The sequence below is a fragment of the Echinops telfairi genome, unplaced genomic scaffold (genome assembly GCF_000313985.2).
Source record: "Echinops telfairi isolate 266 unplaced genomic scaffold, ASM31398v2 ScPeMD7_7458;HRSCAF=8496, whole genome shotgun sequence".
NCBI lineage: Eukaryota > Metazoa > Chordata > Mammalia > Afrosoricida > Tenrecidae > Echinops > Echinops telfairi.
This window is the reverse complement of record NW_022111358.1, coordinates 16,050,900-16,067,468: the sequence shown is the minus strand read 5'-3', so window position 1 is coordinate 16,067,468 and position 16,569 is coordinate 16,050,900. Positions and strand designations below refer to the sequence as shown.

The 16,569-nt window shown below is 62.6% G+C and overlaps 1 protein-coding gene across 3 annotated transcripts in view; it reads right to left on the bottom strand.

Moving 5' to 3' along the window:
* Positions 1-16,569, bottom strand: part of TSPOAP1 (TSPO associated protein 1) — a 25,291-nt gene that overhangs the window by 6,263 nt on the left and 2,459 nt on the right. Inside the window, exons 4-23 of one of the 3 annotated variants that reach the window (XM_045299577.1) lie at positions 16,498-16,569; positions 15,747-15,926; positions 15,074-15,250; positions 13,815-13,898; positions 13,624-13,707; positions 13,302-13,391; positions 12,980-13,102; positions 12,644-12,748; positions 11,093-11,143; positions 10,563-10,583; positions 9,662-9,866; positions 8,933-9,105; positions 7,632-7,747; positions 7,227-7,336; positions 3,538-4,365; positions 3,230-3,381; positions 2,577-2,954; positions 2,277-2,486; positions 1,782-1,979; positions 397-1,242 (exon numbers count right to left, since the gene is read on the bottom strand). The exon at positions 16,498-16,569 is cut by the window's right edge and continues 18 nt beyond it. In XM_045299577.1, coding sequence (XP_045155512.1) covers positions 397-1,242; positions 1,782-1,979; positions 2,277-2,486; positions 2,577-2,954; positions 3,230-3,381; positions 3,538-4,365; positions 7,227-7,336; positions 7,632-7,747; positions 8,933-9,105; positions 9,662-9,866; positions 10,563-10,583; positions 11,093-11,143; positions 12,644-12,748; positions 12,980-13,102; positions 13,302-13,391; positions 13,624-13,707; positions 13,815-13,898; positions 15,074-15,250; positions 15,747-15,926; positions 16,498-16,569 — 4,203 coding nt within the window. Of the gene's footprint in view, positions 1-396; positions 1,243-1,781; positions 1,980-2,276; positions 2,502-2,576; positions 2,955-3,229; positions 3,382-3,537; positions 4,366-7,226; positions 7,337-7,631; positions 7,748-8,932; positions 9,106-9,661; positions 9,867-10,562; positions 10,584-11,092; positions 11,144-12,643; positions 12,749-12,979; positions 13,103-13,301; positions 13,392-13,623; positions 13,708-13,814; positions 14,620-15,073; positions 15,251-15,746; positions 16,195-16,497 lie in introns of those variants that run through there. The other 2 variants (XM_045299575.1, XM_045299576.1) reach the window with 2 other exon arrangements.

Below are 16,569 nucleotides of genomic sequence, written 5' to 3'. Positions count from 1 at the left end.
GGGCAGAGGCAGGCAGGCAGGAGAAGCTGGAGCCCCTGCCAAGTGTTCGAGGGGTGCGGGAGAGGGACTAGGCTTAGGTGTCAAAAGTCTGTCCAGAAGCGTTTGGGAGGGGCGCCTCATGTCAAGGTCAAGCTTGGTGGCGTTGGACTGGCATCACAGTGGTATCCTGCAGACGTGGCTAGCTAAGCCGAGAACAGGGCCGCCCTGCCCAGGGGCCGGGGGCGGGCGGGACACAGTCCTGTTTGCAAAAGCAGCAAAGCGGTGGAATGCGGGTGGGAGGAGGCAGTTGGGGAGCCCGGAGGCCCAGCCCCCACCTCTGCGGATGGAGGCGGCTGCGTGGAATGGGAGTGGCAGGTGGGCAGCAAGCGGGGCCACCCGGCAGCCACAGGCACGGACCCGGGAGGCTGGCTCCGTGGCTCTGCCCGTCGCACTGCGGCCTCTCCCCTCTGGCTCCCCTTTCTCCCAGGTTGGGGGCCGTGGGTTAGGGCTGGGGGCTGCACTGGCCTTCAGAGTCCCCCTGGGCTGTCCTGCAGGTGCCGTGCCCCAGCTCTCCCCTTCTCCGGGGGGGCAGGAGCCGGTGACGCTGATGCCCCGGACGCCCACCTCTTGCTCATCCTCAGAATCATATTCAATGCTGATCTCCAAGCACTTGGGAGACAGGCAGCTGGCCAGGCCAGATTCCAGGGGCCGGCCACGAGGGCACTTCCGGGAAGGGGCCGGCCGTGCTCTCCCACCAACCTCTGCCCCGGCCCTGGTCCCCTCGCCCCCAGGGGTGGCGCCCCTCTCCCGAGTGGGGCCTGGGCGTCCAGAGGACTGGAGCCCGCCGTTGCCCAGGATGCGGCTGCAGTGTTCTCGGGGGTCTGGGGGCCGCCTGCGGCTTGGGAGTTTCTCCACGGGACCACCTCCTCGCCTCCAGCAGCTTCCTCCAGCTAGTCCGGGCAGGTCCTCCAGGTGGTCCCCAGCCCCGAAGGGGTCGGGAGACGAAGGGTGTGGGGCCAGTCCTCGGGGCTGAGCATCGCAGCCGGGCCCTAGCAATGACGCGGGGTCGGGCAGGTTAGTGTCTCGGGGAGAGCAGCCTGCCCCTCGTTTCTCCTCCTCCTCCTCCTCTTCGTCCTCTTCCTCCTCGGGGATGCTGAAGAGCTTCTTGCTGCAGAACTGCTGGAGAGGCAGCCCCAGGGCCTGATCCAGCATCTCCTCGTCACTGTCTGTCTCTGTCTCGCACGCGGAGTCGGGCTGCTGGGGCTGGGGCCCAGGAGCAGCAGGAAGAGAGGCCCATACGGAAGAGGAGACAGGTGGGACCCTTGCCCTCAAACGAGGACAGGGGGTGGGGCAGCCCCACCACCTGCCCTCAGCTCCCTCCAAGGCCATGCCCCGACCCACCACAGTCTTTCCCTACAGCAGGGAAGGACCCAGAGAGGGCATTCAGAGGAAGACCTGGGGGGCACACCCCAGGATCTGGGCCTGGAGGAGAGAAGGTTATGCCTGTAGCGCAGTGACCCCTCCCCCAGCCCCAAGCCAGAAGCTCCAAACAGAAGGCTCCCCACACCCCTCCACCCCCACCCCGAGCCCAGGCACTGCATACAGAAAAGCAACCCTCCTCTCCCCTTCCTGCCAGCAAGCCAGAGACCCCTCCTGGGCCACTTCACACCTGGGCCCAGGCCACACACCCAGGACCTTGCTGGTGCTCAGCTCAGTGGGGCTGGGCTGGCTGCTGGCACATGGGGTGCAGGGACCCTCCCTGGAGACTCGGGGCCAGGGCCCAGTCCCTCTCACCCCGTTACCTTGGCCCCGTTCTCCCTGATGCTGTCGCCAGCGACCTGCTTCTGGAATGAGCAATGCCTAGGACCCAGCTTCTCCCCCTCCTCCTCCTCCTCCTCCTCTTCCTCTTCTTCCTCCTGGATGTCTGACAGGTCTGAGCTTCGGCTGTGGTCCACAAGGGGGCTCACCAAACGGGCCCCAAGCTCTGCTGTGTCCTCTTTCTGTAAGAGGTGGGCGAGAGAGGGGTACTGAGGGGGCAACCAGGGCCTCTGCACAGGCTCTGCCCGGGTCCGGAGGAAAGATGGGGAGGGGGGTGCGTGACAGGGGGACCTTCCTGAACCCTGAGGCAGGAGAGAGACCAAGAGGACGGAGGCAAACAGAGAGATGTCCGGGAAGGGACTCCCGGCAAAGTCCCAGACACACAACACAGACCAGAATGGAGATCACGGGAGAGGGCGACAACCAGGATGGGAGGGTGCAGTCCTTGGGGGAGGCACGTTGCCTCCCCAGCACCATACCTGGGCCCTGGTCAGAAGCCCAGACCCTGTGTCTCCCTGGTTGGCCTCCATACACAGGGCCGCCTGGGCCAGGGCTCCCTGGGCGGGGCGCGGCGCTGGCTGGGCCTCTTCCTGGGTCAGGCCGGGAGCCGTCGGGCCAGGGCCTTGCTCACCCACTGTTGGCTCACAGACCCTCCTCTCCTCCAAGGTGCCCGGCACTGCGGCCACCTCCTGCAATGGTGGGCACTGAGGAGGGGTCCCAAGCCCCAGGCCCTTCTCCCAGGCCCCACCAGCTCTTCCGTTCCCCCCAGCCAAGGGTACCTGGGAGAAAGGCACTGGAGGCTCTTCCGGAGGTCCTGTTGATGCCTCGCTGGGACAGCTGGCTGGGGGGACCCCCGGGGGCTCTTGAGTTCCGTGGGGGGCTGTGAGCGGGAGAGGGGAGGCAGGGTCTCCAGGCCCTGGGGAGGCTGGAGCAATGGGTGGCCTGGCCTCCGGGCCTGGGCGGGGTGAGGGGCAGGAGACCCTGGCTGGCAGGCAGGCCAGAGGCAGGGCAGGGCCGACAGGCGCTGGGATGGAGTCGGCCGACTCGCCGTGGGGTGACATGGTGCGCACAGCCACCTCCTGGCACACCAGCAGCCGCTGCAGCTGGGACAGCTCCACCAGCACACTGCCTGCCGTGGGCAAGGCCACCTCCATGATCTGCCGAGGGGTGGGGGGCGGGGGGAGAGGGGAGGGAGAGAGGGGTGAGAGGCCCGCTGCCTGGACACAGAACACGGACATCGACCGTTACGCCACCATGCAAAGCCGTTGCGCGACTTCATCTCCGTCTCCTGACCGCGAGTGCTGGGGCAGCATCAGAACCCAGTCGGCCGATGCTCGCAACCGACAGTGTCCGAACGCCAGGGGCTGGGCCCCTCTCGGTCAGGCCAGAGACTAGGCAAGGAGGTTCTCCGGGGCACCCTCAAGGGCCGTACCTTCTGCCCATCCGCATAGATGGCATAGCCCGTGACTCGCACGCCATTGGAGGAGCCTGCAGCATCGATGGTGACTGGGAGCCAGCTGATGATCAAGATCCCGGGGGAGGGTCCCTGCTCAATCTGCACATCCAGGGGGGCATCGGGTGGGCCTAGGGGAAGGGCACAAGGCCTAGTAATGCCCACCGGTGACAGCAGCCCAAATGGCCAAGTCCTTGAAAATGCAAGGACTTGCACCACCCCATGACCGACCCCAGAGTCAGTGCCCCACTGCCCGAGCCCACCCCTCAGTGCTCCCGCCTGCATACCTGCTGGGAGGGTGGTGAACTGCAGGGTGGCTGCCCTCTGCTCTGGCCTCTCCCAGCCTGATTCCCAGGACCCTCGGGGGGGAAGCTGCGCCTCAACTCGGGCCTGGTAGAGGGTGCTGGGCTGCAGGTTGCAGAAGGTGGCCCAGTAGGTGCTGGGGCGGGCAGGTGGGCATGCTTCCCCATTGAGGTAGATGGCATAGGCCAAGTTGCTATTGCCGGGCACCCAGGTGATCTCAGCAGATGTGGCCGTCAGTCTATGGAGCTGCAGCTGGCTAGGCCCCACCCCTGCCCGGTTGCCCACAGCCAGGCAACAGCGCAGGGGATCGGAGTTGCCCCGGCTAGTCAGGGCCCGGACAGAGACGTGGAGGTCAGCCCGCAGGTCCAGGTTCTCAAGCATGGCTTTGGGGGGCGCCCCAGGCCCCAGGGCCTGCCGCAGCTCACCATTCACCAAGACGTGGTAGCCCTGCAGGTCCACTGGCTCTGGGGGCGGCTCCCAGGCCAGCAGCATGCTGTGGGCCAGCTGCTTGAGGACCACCAGGCGGCGGGGGTAAGGCACCGCAGGGGGCTCACCAAGGCCGTCCAGCGGGGGGCTCAGGCAGAGCTCATCGCCCACATTGTCCTCCTCCAGTGGGGGCTGGCTACACTCCCCACTGCTCTGGGCCCCCCTGCTGCTGCCACCCCCGCCGCCACTCAGGAAGCTGAGTTCGGGGCCAGAACTGTGTGACAAGTCGGTCAGCTCCGGAGGGACAGAGTGCAGGAGGTCATCATCAGACACACGCTCCACAAAATTGGAGGGGACCAGGCCCCTTCGGCCATCCATCAGCTCTCCTGGCAAGACGGTGAGCAGGAAGGACAGAGGGTGGGGGGGCAGAGAGAAGGGAGAGAAACACCCGTCAAAACAGAGTAATCGCCTGCCACCGAGGCGGTGGTGACTCCATGGGATGGGGTAGAACTGCCTGGGGGTTTCCGAGACGCGGACTCTACGGAAATCGAAAGCCTCCTCTTTCTCCCAAGGAGCCGACTGGTGGCTTCGAACTGCTGACCTTGCATGTAGCAGCCCAATGGATAACCTACAGCACTAGGGCTGTTGAGGATCTTCATCATTTGATTCAAACCAAGAGGCGCCTGTCAGTGCTTTCCAAGGACAAGAGCAGCCAAGATCGGGAACCGGGGAGCTACTGAGACGCCTGGTGGGTGAGAATGATGATATAAAGCCCGTCCGTCCCAAGGCCTAGCGAGCTGGCGCTGAGAACACAGGGCAGAGTTGCTCCACGGGCTTCTCAGCAGGCAGGCTGCCAGGTCTTGCTTCTGAGGTGCGAGTGGGTTCAAACTGCCAACCTTTGGGTTTGCAGTCAGATGCTTAACCATGTGTGCCACCCAGGGACCGCCCGGCTGTCCTCTTAAATTCCAATGTGCGTCAGTTGAAATGCAGACTCTCGGCCGGTGGGTCCGGCCGGTGGGTCAGTGTTCTGTGTTCATAACAAGCTCTGGGCGAGGACGATGCCTCAAGGATGGAGCCCGTCCCTGGTTTCGGGAGAGGCAGAGGGATGTCTTGCTGGGCCAAAGGTCCACATGTCTGCAACCGGCATTCAAATCTTTTTCTTTGAGACCCGCGTGTGGAAAAATGTTCATCACTGCTGGATCGAGGTTAGGGATCGAAGGTTCACCGAACTGTTATCCATTCATGTTGAAAATGGAGGGAGGGGAAAGTCCACGGGCCAAAACGAGGGACCAGAGTCTGATTGGGAAGTTCCGTGGTGGGGTTACAGAGCTGAGGAGTCGTGGAAACCAGCATCTAAGTGGGAAGGGGACCAGCATCCTTCTCGGAGCAAGGGAAGGAATCATTAGCAGCGAAAGCTGTAGGTGCCGGTGAACAGTAGCTGGTGGGTGCTAGAAGAGATTGGGACGCGCAGCAAGCCTCCTATGAGGAGCGTGACCTGGCAGCCCACGCAGGCTGCAGGCAAAGGTGAGGCTGTTCCCTGGTGTCAGGCCCCCTGCAGAGTTGGCAAAGCCGTATTTGAAGACACTTGTGGTTGTTTGTTTGCAGGAGGAAGCTGGCACACCGCCTGTGAAGTCAGGGCCAAGGTGGGGGCGGGCCAAGACGTCCTGAGGGAGCAGCCTGGTGTGTGGCTGCCACACCTTACTGAGAGAGAGACCGCATGGCTTAGAGCAGACAAGCGAGCCAGCCCGGGGAAGCGCTTAGCCGCAGGCCTGCCCCAGAGCTTCCCCAACAGTCCCTGGGTTTGTGCAAGCAGAAGGGATCCTGAACAAGAACCAGCCTCCTCAGTCAACGAGGTGATGCAAACAGCCCCCAAAATACATGTCCACGTCCCAATCCCTGGCCCCCAGGACCTTATTTGGGAAAAGCAGCTGCAGTTCAGTAAAGGATCTCAAGGGGCAATCGCATCCAACCACAAGGGTCTCCCTGAGAGACACACGCCGCCGAGGCCCTGCAGCCACAGAGGTTGAGACTAGGGATGTGCGGCCACAAGCCAAGGAGCCCCAGGAGCCCCAGAAGCTGAAAGGGGCGAAGAATGAAATCTCTCTCTTGGGAGTGCTGACACCGTGATTTCGGCCTTCCGGCCTCCAGGGCTGAGAGAAAATCCATTCCTGCTATTTGCAGCCACTCGGTTTGTGGGCCTTTGCTATGGCACTTGAGGGATGTCAGGTAGAAAGGGGCTGCTTTAATCCAAGGCTGATCTCCAGCCCTGCAGGGCCGGCCTGAGCTGGAGCATGCGCTGCACTCAGGGATCCTGGAAGCACCCGCCACCAGGAGCGGGGGAGGGGGAGCAGATGTCGCTGGAGTGCTCCTTGCTGGGCTAAGTGACAAGCAGCGCCCCTTTATCCACACCCTTTAAATCTCATTCCAGTTCTTGTACATGTGGTTAATTCATATGTGGGCTTTTGTTGCTTCCCTCCAAATATTTGTTTTTTAAGTTTTCTCATCAAAAGGGCATACTTTACCTGGGAGCTACATAATCTGGCTTGCTGTGACCCCGCCCCATGGGAATGGAGCTGTGTAGACCACTCAGAAAGAGTGGGTGCCATCGGTCCAGCCGGCCATGGGAATACCAGGCCCAGGGACTGCAGGGAAGAGGCGCTGCACGGGTTCTGGAGGCCTGGCCTTGCAAACCCAACCCTACAGGTTCAGGTTCAAAGCCTCGCCGGAACCTCACACACAGGTATACACAGGTGGACCCCTCATCGTGCCCACACAGTGCCACCTTTCCCTCTGCCGAACCAGGCCAGAGCCAACCTGGACCATATCCCACTGCCTGAACCCTGAAAACCGCTAACCACTTATGTCCACTCCTCCTGGGATCTGCAGCTGGGGACCTCCTTCCCACACCTGGCTGGAGCCCAGCATCCAATTTCTGATGCAGGCCCAGCTTTGAGCCTTGCTAACCATCACCATTGCCCCGCCTGTGAGCCTGAAATCAAGGTGGCCCCGATGCCCCGTGACACTGCCATCGTCTGGACCTGAGGGTACACTGTGCCACCAGGCAGCCTCGTCGTCTCCTTCCCCGGCCCCACTCATGGCCTTTCCCCACGGGCCGCCAAGGTCCCTGGACGCCTTCTAGCTGAGTCTAAGGTGGTGTAGAGGGCTGAGCGTGCTGAGGGAAGGGTCTGCATGCAGGGAGTATTTGGGGAACACGGGCTTAAAGGCAGGGGGCCAGTAGAGCGACTACCTTCAAAGAAGCCGTCCTCGTCCATGCTGCCATAGACGTAGATATACTCGCCGGCAGTCAGGGGAAGCTCGGCCTCAGGGTTCTCGTTGGGGCCCTCAAAGGGGTTGTAGCTATTAGGGGAAGCAGGAGGAAGAGGAGGAGGAGGAGGAGGACGGCAGTGACTACATCCCTCCTCCACTTCCTGCCTCCTCTCGCCCACAGCATCGGGTCATCATGGAAGCATAGTTGTCCATTTCCAGCAGAGCGGGCGTTTACAGTGACCCCTGGGTCCAACCAAGTGAAGAGCACCCACCTGCTGCTGAGACCCCTCCAGCCCCACCCCCACCCCCACAACATCTCTATCACACGGTCCCCTCCTCCCACACATCCCAAGTGCTGGGGGCAGGGCAAGGGTGAGCGACTCACCTGTAGCGTGCTAGGAAGACCTGGATCCTGGCCCCTCCTGGGGTTCTCTCTGGCACTGCGGGGAACAGGGGGACGCTGTCTGCCTCCAGCTCCTCTACTTCACTGGCTGTGTCCACCTGGGGGCAAAGAGAGTGGGCTGGTCCTGTCCAGAGCCCAGGGCCGAAAGCCAAGCTGGCAGGTTGCAAGGCTGTGCCCGAGGAAGACCCAGGCCTGGGAGAAGGACAGCAAGCACACGCTGGACACGGCCAGTAGCAAGAGGCATGGAGGGTTGAGGGTGGAGTTGTCCCTACATCCGCACCTGAGCCAGCAGGATGGACAGAACCCAGCTGCATGTCCCAGGAAGCCAGAGTGGGGTGGTGGGGAGACCTGAACCCTCCGGGAGCCAGCTGAGAGAGAGCTGGGCACAGCTGGGTTGGGGACTGGGTGTCCAATGGTATTTGACTCCTCTAAAGGAACCCTGCCTGGGGCTGATGAGCTGGGGAGGGGTGGGGGCAGGGGCTGGAGAAGTCCCTGCCTCTGGTCCTCTGACAGTGTTCAGCCCTGGAACACAGCACTTCCAGTCCACTTGACTGGCCCTGGCCTAGGGCAGACACCTCTGCGCCTCTGACCCTACCTCGGATTTATGGGACCAACCTGAAGAACCATCTTTTCTTCTGTCAACGCTTGGGCCCTGGGGACTTAGGGAGGGAGGGGTGGGCAGGGGCAGTTTCAGCAGGACCAGCATTCCCTTTCTGTCACACAAGGGGGCAGTAGAGGCCCAGGTGCTGCAGTTGCACCCACTTTAAGGTTGGGTAGCTCCTGACTTGCCCCCTTCCACCCACGCTGGGGCTTGGGAGAGAGAAGGAGATGGTGCTCTCCTGATAAGCGTGTGCTGTGTGCGCCGTCTTCCCCCCACCCCCCATCCCGATATCCTCACAGTCACTTCCCACCAGTATTCAGATATGGGAACAAAAGCTCAGAAAGGGGTCGGGACTGGCCTAAGACAACGCTGGGGTTGAATCCTCAACTCCTCCTTGTTCTTTCTCACCGCCACACACACTGGGACGGGACAGTCTCAGGATGTGGATCCTGGCGCCGGCATGTCTCCATCCACCCAGCCCAGGACTCTGGGGCCTCCCCGGGTCCCCAAGGGGTGGGGCCAGGTGGCCCCAAGGTGGGGCTCTCCAGAGGGCCCTGGAGAGCAGGTGTGGGGCACACAGGGAGGGATTCATGGTCCTATGCTCCCCAAGTCTGCCTCCACCTCTGTTTGGGACCCAACTGCTGGGTAGGACCAGAAGCCCCGGCTCCCTGCCGGCACTGACCTCGGGTGTTGGGCAGGACTTGGCGCTGTTGTGAGCGGACTCAGAGCGAGAGGAGTTGGAGAGGGACTCTGGCTTCTTAGCCACCCTTCGTCCAGCCCCAGCGAGGGCTGCGGGGGCAGATTCAGAGGACTTTGGGGTGCAGCGCCCTGGAGAGCCCGGCGGGAGGTCAAGATCTAAAGAGAAGACGGCAAGTGGGTTGGGGGTCTGTGTCCTGAGGAGGGACCAGGGAAATAGGGTGGAGCTTCTTGGATGTGGGGTCAAGCCCCACAGAGACAGGGAGGCACCGGGGGAGGGGCTTGCTCGGTGCCAGGCGTTGGTGAGCTACAGCTGCGATCTCACAGGACCCTCACAGCAGTGTGGTGAGGGGCATGTAATTGTATCAGAAAGGACAGCCCATCGGCTGCAAAGTCAGTGGGGCTGGGACCACCCAATCCAACCGCCTCCCAAGCCCATCCTGCTGGCTACTGACTCCTACTGCCCACCTCCCAGCTGGAAAGAGGGTGCAGTGACCTGAGATGCCTAGACCCACACTCAGGGGCGGTCACCTGAAGGAGTTCTATTTTTCCCCATCGGTGCCTGGCTCTAGTCAGGAGGCCCGGCTCTAACCTGCAGTGTGGCTCCGGGTGAGTTGCTAGCCCTCTCTGAGTCTGAACCTCCTGCTCTGCACAATGCGTGCCCCCCTTTCCAAAAAGGGGAGTTCCAGGTCAATGTCGCTGGGACCCACCTCACCTTTGGAGCCGGACCCCCGGCAGGGCTGGGGCGTGGAGCAGCAACAAGGGGGAGGTGGGCGGTCCCCGAAGGCACTGCCGCCCAGAGCCGAGGAGAGAAGATCCAAGGGGCCAGGGTGCAGGCGGAAGGCCTGGAGCTCCCGCGCCAAGAGGCTGAAGCGCTCAGTTTGACTTCGGCACTGCTCCTCGAGCTCTCGGACCCGCGCCTGGGCCAAGACTCACCGTGAGCCCAGCAGAGCTGCCCGGTGCCACCCCTTGCCACTCAGGGCCTCAGATCCCAGGCACGCACCCCCCAGTCCCAGATCCAACCCTTGGCTTGACTGCACCTCAGCCCTTAATGGTGGCTGAGTGGAGGGGGGAACATCCTGGGGCTGTGGGGCACCCACGTCCCACCCTCTCCGCAGTCAAGACCAGCCTCACACTCCCCAACACGTGCTGCCCTGCCTGCTTTGGGCAGCTTTCTAGGCCAGAAGGGACCCCCCCACCCCCATCACCACCGCCAGTAGCACCTCAGGGTTCCTCAGCCCTGTCACTTGCCACCTTCCCAAAGTCAGTGACCCAAATTCCTGCCCTCAGGGAGGAGGGACAAGACACTCCACCGGGGACCTAGGGACCTCTTTATGGCATGAACAGGCCAATTGCCAAGAATATCTCTCAGGGATCGGGAGAACCTCAACCTGGCCAGTGTAAGGAGACTCATGGGTCAACTTCCTCAAGGTCTGAATGACTCAGTGTTGGGGGAAGGAAGACCCCTAGTAGCAGGTCTGCGACCTCCTCGGATGGACGGGCATGCCACTGGGACTGCTGGGCTCTCAGGGTGCAGATGAGGCTCGGCAAGCCAGGAGCAGTATGGAGGGGGGATGCCCAGGGAGGCTGGGGGTCAGAGGGACTGGAGTTCCTACCTGCATGGAATCCAAGGTAGACTGTAACAGGAAAGGGAAGTACAGGGTGGTGAGAACCCCAGTCCCTGGGGCATTCACCCAGAACCCCAAGAACCAAGTTCACTGCCATCTTTCTCCCCATTAAGCCAATGGAGACGGGAGGTGGGGTGGGGAGGGGGGCCTGAGTGGACCACACCCTCATAGACGGGAGGTGGGGTAGGGAGGGGGGCCTGAGTGGACCACCCTCATCCATCAGGCTCCCCAAACAGGCTGAGAAGTTCCCGGATGGAAGGATATTTTTTAGGAATGTCAGCCTCTGCAGGGTGCGCTACAATGAGACTGTTTCCACCAGACTCAGGAGCCCCCTGAGAAATAGGCCAATGGTGGCGGGGATTCCTCAGGGCTAGAAGAGTTCAAGAGCCACTCCAGAAAGCAAGCGCACTCTCGCGCGCACACACATGCGTGTACACACACACACATTCCAGCTTTATCTGAAGTTCCCTGCCTTTCTCCCAAGTGCGGGAGCTGGTGGCCATCTCCAAGGACCTTACCTCCAACAGCTGCACGGCCCCTTCATGTTCCCTCTTGGCTTCCGCCTGGGCCTATAGAGAGGAAGACCATGGAATAAGACTGGGGAAGGGAGGTGGGAGAGGGTGAAGGGAAGGGGGGCTGGGAGCAGGAGACGTTGAAGGGCTCTCCCCTCTGAACACTCACCCTCAGCCATACCTTGGTCGGGAGGCAGAAGGGTCAAGGAGAGGTGGGGCCTGGTGCTGTTTCTCTGTCCGGCATAGCCACCCCTTGCACCCCTCCAACCCTCTGGGTGTGGACCCTGATGCTCTGGGCCTGCTTCGCCTCTTCTGCTTCTTGTGAACGGGAGGGGCTCCCAGGGCATGGTGCCGGGCCTATTTTTTACTCTACACCCAAGTCCCAAGCCTCACTGTCACCCCAGGCTCTTAGATTTCCCTCTGGGAGGGTGAGGTAACACCGAACATGAGTGACAATGAAGTAGAGACTCAACTCGGATCCCACAGTGAGTCTCGCCCAGTCTGTCTCCAAAATATACCTCTAATCGCCCACTTGATTCCCCCTCCGTGGCCTGTCCCCTAGACCAGAATACCATTGTGTCCTATCTGGACCAAGGCAAGGACACCCTCCTGGTGGCCGCCTGCAGCCAGCTCCCACAATCCCTCTCCTGAACTGCCCCGAAAGTGTTCTAAAACCATGAATAGGATCACTCCCCTAACTGCTCACAGAACAAAATATCCCAATGATTCCCACCGCTTTTCCATCTGACAGGATCCAGCCCTTGCCCATTCCTTACTATCTGCGTATTCTAGCCAGACTGATCAAAGGAACCCTGCCTGGTGGCACAGTAGTTACACATTGGGCTATGATCCGCAAGGCCAGCAGTTCAAACCCTCCAACCCGCTCCTCGGGAGAAAGAGGAGGCTGTCTACTCCTGTAAAGAGTGACAGTCTCGGAAGCCCACGGGCCGTTCTGCCCTGCCTGGAGGGTCTCTGTGTCGGCATCAACGGCAGTGAGTGAGCCTTACAGTTCCAACACTCCTACCGCAGGGCGTTCGCACTTCTGTTCCGGTTCCAGGAGCTCATCCCTTGGCTCTCAGGGCTGGCTCCTCCTTGTCCTTTAGGGGTGAGCTCAACTGTTAGCCTTCTACTTCTGTACAGTTAGTCTCAGAAACCCCCGGGGGCAGTTCGGCCCCGTCCTGTAGAGTAGGGTCTCTAAGAGTCAGCATGGACTCCATAGCAGTGAGTGAGTGAGTGGTCTCGGAGAGGTCTCCTCTGATCACCTCTCTAAAGCGGCCCCTCCCTCTGACATATCACCTTGTTCATTTCCCCCACTGCACTGGGCAGTGTCTGAAACCACCTCATTCCTGGGTCTGATTATTTGTAGACTGGGCGGGAACCACTGCCTTCCGAACCATGGTCTCAGGGTCCCCCCAGTGCCTGGCAGGCACACCATGAGGGCTTAGGGAATGCTTGTTGCCTGAATGAATGAATGAATTAATGAATGATTAAACTGAAGTCCAACAGCCAACTGCCCTTCCCTCACTCCTGCCCCCTCCCAGGAGGCCTGGTCCCCACCTGCTGCAGCCTCCGGACCTCCTCCTGCTTCTCCTGTAGGCTGAGTCGGGCCTGCTCGTGCTCCGCCTCCAGCTGCTGCCTCCGATGGGCCACCTCCCGCATGTGCTGAAACACAAGCCCCCGTGTCAAGGCCAGCGTCTGGGAGCCACCTGTTCTAGGGGAGATCCATGGGGGCGGGGCCTCAGACACTGTCTACCCCAGATCCCCTCTGTGTAAAAGGAAAGACCAGAAGCGCAAAAGGCTAGACCCGGGATGTTGGCCCTAGGGCTTCCTGGGTACGTTCCATTCTCCTCTCCCCATCCCTGGTACCAGGGCCTCTCCCCGCCTGCACCTCACCTTCAGCACCTGCTCTAGGCTCTCCAGCTTGCTCTGCAGGCCCTGGCTCTTGTGAAGGGCCGAATCCCGCTCCTGCGTCACCCCCAGGAGCCGGCCTCTCAGCTCCACATTCTCCCACTGCACCTGGAAGGGAATGTGTCAGGGTCGTGGGTGCATGAGCTCTGTCCCCCAGACTCCCTCATTAGGGAGAATAGCAGTCTTCCTACCCTAGCTCAGGTCCGGGTGGAGAAGGAAGCTTCTAGCCTGGTTGGGGGTCTGGAAGGAGTCTGGGTCCCACTGTCCCTGCCCCTCTCCCCCGCCCCCTCTCGGGCAGAGTGGGTACCTGCTGCTTCTCTGTGGCACTCCCACTGAGCCGAGAGTTCTCCTCCGTGAGGCGGGCATTCTCATTCTGGGCTTCTCTCAGCTGCGACTCCTGAGGGGACACGGGAGCTCTGGAGAGGGGGCTAGCACCCACTCGACCCACCTGCCCACCGAGTCACGGCTGCTTGCTCCCCTGCCTGGAGCCTGCCTCAGACAAAGGAAAGCCCACAGAATGTGAAGGAGAGAACTTTCTCGATGGGCAGGAGGGAGACCAGCAGGGCTCAGGGAAGCCCACTCGCTGGTTGGCCGAGGGGAATGGGGGCCGTCGCTGGCCCCCAGCTCACCAGCTCCTCACACCGCCGCTGCTTCTTCCGGGCTTCCTGTTCCAGACTCTCACATTTCTTCCGCTTCTTACTGAGCTCGGACTCCTGTTCGGGGGGGCCAGAACCCAAAGGTGTCAGCGCCGGGGCTACTCAGGAAGAAGAGGCAATCTGCCCACTGCGGATGTCCTCCAGGCCTGGCCCTGGGCACTTACCAGCTGCTGTACCTCTTGCAGTTTCTCAGGCTCAGGCTGCCCTGGGATCACCTGCGGGATGTCCACATCCTCCTCAGGCCTGGCCTGTAAATGCCCAGGGATGGGAGGGCAAGAACTGAGTAGGGGGGGAGGGGGGGAGGACAGTAGGCCCCACCTCATCTCACAGTCAGCAATGAGACCCCAGGCCAGGAGGGGCTGCCTGCCCACTTCTCCAGTTGATGTGACTAGCAGAGGCTGGACCCCCGTGTCTCAAGTGCTAAGTGCTTTGAGCTCCTGGGACCCACGTGTGTCCTGGGAAAGGGGTTCCTTATCCAGGCCAGAGCGTCCCCTTTGTAGCCAGCCCCACTCTGCACTCAGGAGCTGTCCTATGTGCCCTTCGCTGACTGGCTGAGAATTTGGAGGTTGCCTGGACCCAGGGGACAGGGAGGTGTCTCCAGAGCTGGGGTTCTGGGGCCTTCGAATCCATCAGGGGCCTATCTTGGAGCAGCACACACCAGGCCAGAGCCGACTCCTGGCTTCCCCCAAGCCTGCTGGTCCCCTGCACGTGCAGACGCTGCGGGGAGGGCAGGTCCCGAGGGAGGTGCATCTGCCCTTCTGGGCCAGGCAGGGGTCCCAAACCAGAAACAGAAGCACCCCGCCTCCCGACCCTGGGGCCTAGCTCGCCAAGGGTCCAGCCTCCCATCATCGTCCCAGAACGGGGCAGGTCTAGATGCTGCCCAGAGGATGGCGAGGAGGCAGCCCGCTGAGTGCTGAGGATCCGCAGCGGGGCCCCAAGCCCTCGGGAGGAGCTGCCTAAGCCCGGGGCCCTGTGGGGGTCGCCCGTACCTGGAGCCGGGGCGGACGCACCGCCGCCCCCAGGAGCCGGGGCGGACCTGGCCGGCCGGGCGGGCGCTACGGCGGCGGCGGGAGGAGGCGGCGCGGGCTGGGCCCCGGGCGGCTGCTAGGGCAACCGGGGATTTGTAGCCGGGCTAAACCACTGGCGGCGCGGCAGGGGCGGCGGGGCGGGCCCGCGGGGCGCAGACCCGCGCAGGGCGCCCCCGGGAAGCCAGGGGCGGGCGCGGCGCAGGTGGGGCGCGGGGAGAGGTGTGGGGGTCCCGGACCGGGTCGGGGAAGCTGCGCAGCGCTTCGGAGGGCGAATGGTCCCCAGGTCGGAGCGCGTGCAGGGGCCATAGGCGCTTCCCCTGCCTCCACCTTCGCCCGCCCGCTCGCACCCCCCAGTCTGCACGCACCCGCTCGGCTGCCCGGGCGTCTGCGCTCACCTCTCTCGGGGCCCCAGGGGCGGGCGCCCCCGCTGCGGCCCCGGCCGCGGGAACCGGGGGCCCGAGCGGCTCCTGCTGGTTGCGCAGCGCGATCTGCCTCTGCAGCCGCAGCACCTCCCGCTGGGACTCGCGCAGCAGCCGGTCGAAGTCCCGCACGTGGAGCCACTGAGGGCCCTCCTGGGGTGGAGGGGCGCGGGGGGGAGTCAGGCCCCGCGCCGACCCCGCCCCGCTGGAGCCGCTCGGAGGCGCGGGAACAGGCCTGGCCTCGCACGCAAACATGCCAGGCCCGTGTGTGCTGGCATCTCCAACCACATGTGGACAGCCACCGGGATAGTAAGTAACTCATGGCTGGGCACGCCCGGGGAGCGAAATGCCTGCAGAGCATCCCTTCACGCGTGTGTGAGGCCCACGTACGTGTGGATTAACACATGACGAGCCCGCAGCCTGGAGCTGAAGGCGCAGCCATTCCCAAGTCTGGGACTCCGAGAGGGCTCCACCCCTTTCAGTTCAAGCGCCTTCTCTTCGCTCCCACCTGGGCCCGTTGCCAGGGGAACCTACTCCCCAGCAGCCTCTACCTTCCCGCCTCATTTGCATCTCATTAACATCTCATCCACATCCCCCTAGCAGGCGGCCCCGTGGAGGGCTGGGCACGGGAAAGGCCCCTCCAGCGCACCTTGCCCGCCAGGGTGAGCTTGGCTTGCAGCAGCATGCACTCCCGCTGCAGGGCGGCGATCTGCTTGTCCTTAGCCAGCAGGGCGCTAGCGGTCTCGCTGAGGTCCCGGGCTCGCTGGCGGGCCAGGGCCTTCCGGCATAACTCCAGACTGGGCCCTGACCGGGGCATGGGCGCGCTCACCTGGCCAGAGGTGTAGTGAGGCCAGTGGTCATCACTGGTCATCACTGACAAGCAAGGGCCCTTTGCCCTCTCCTCAGCTCTCCTCCCACAGGAGGTGTTGGGGTGAGAATCTAGCAGTGTGGCCTCCCCCTTCCATGTGTCTGTGCCCTCAGGGGACCAGTGGCCTCATTTGACTCTATGCTGGCAGCCCCCAGGGAGGAAGGAGTTAACTCCACAGCCTAGTTTAGGCCCTAAGCACACTGCTAATTCTGGGCTGCCACCGGGATGGGTCTTCATCCCTGCCCCCACAACTCTGCACCCTGAGATGAGCTCAGCAGAGGCTGCAGCCGGCACCACACGTGGTAACCCAGAATTCTGCTCCCTCCCACCCAGCCCTTCCCACCCCTGAGCTCCAGAAACCCTGAGCTTCCCAGACGGCCCACCTTTACCCTTCTGACTCCTCTGGCACCGGCTTCCTGCTTTCCTGGGTGCTGAGTCCATGAGCCCTGACTCCCAGTCCCTGAGAGTCACCTCTGGTTGCCCTCTTCCCTGGTCACTCTGCCTCTATCTGTCCAGCAGCTCTGGTCCTCACCACCCTCAGGTTCGTCTCCTGCAGCTTCCTGGCCCTCTCCTCCAGGCGCTTGGCAATGACCGCCAGCTCGGC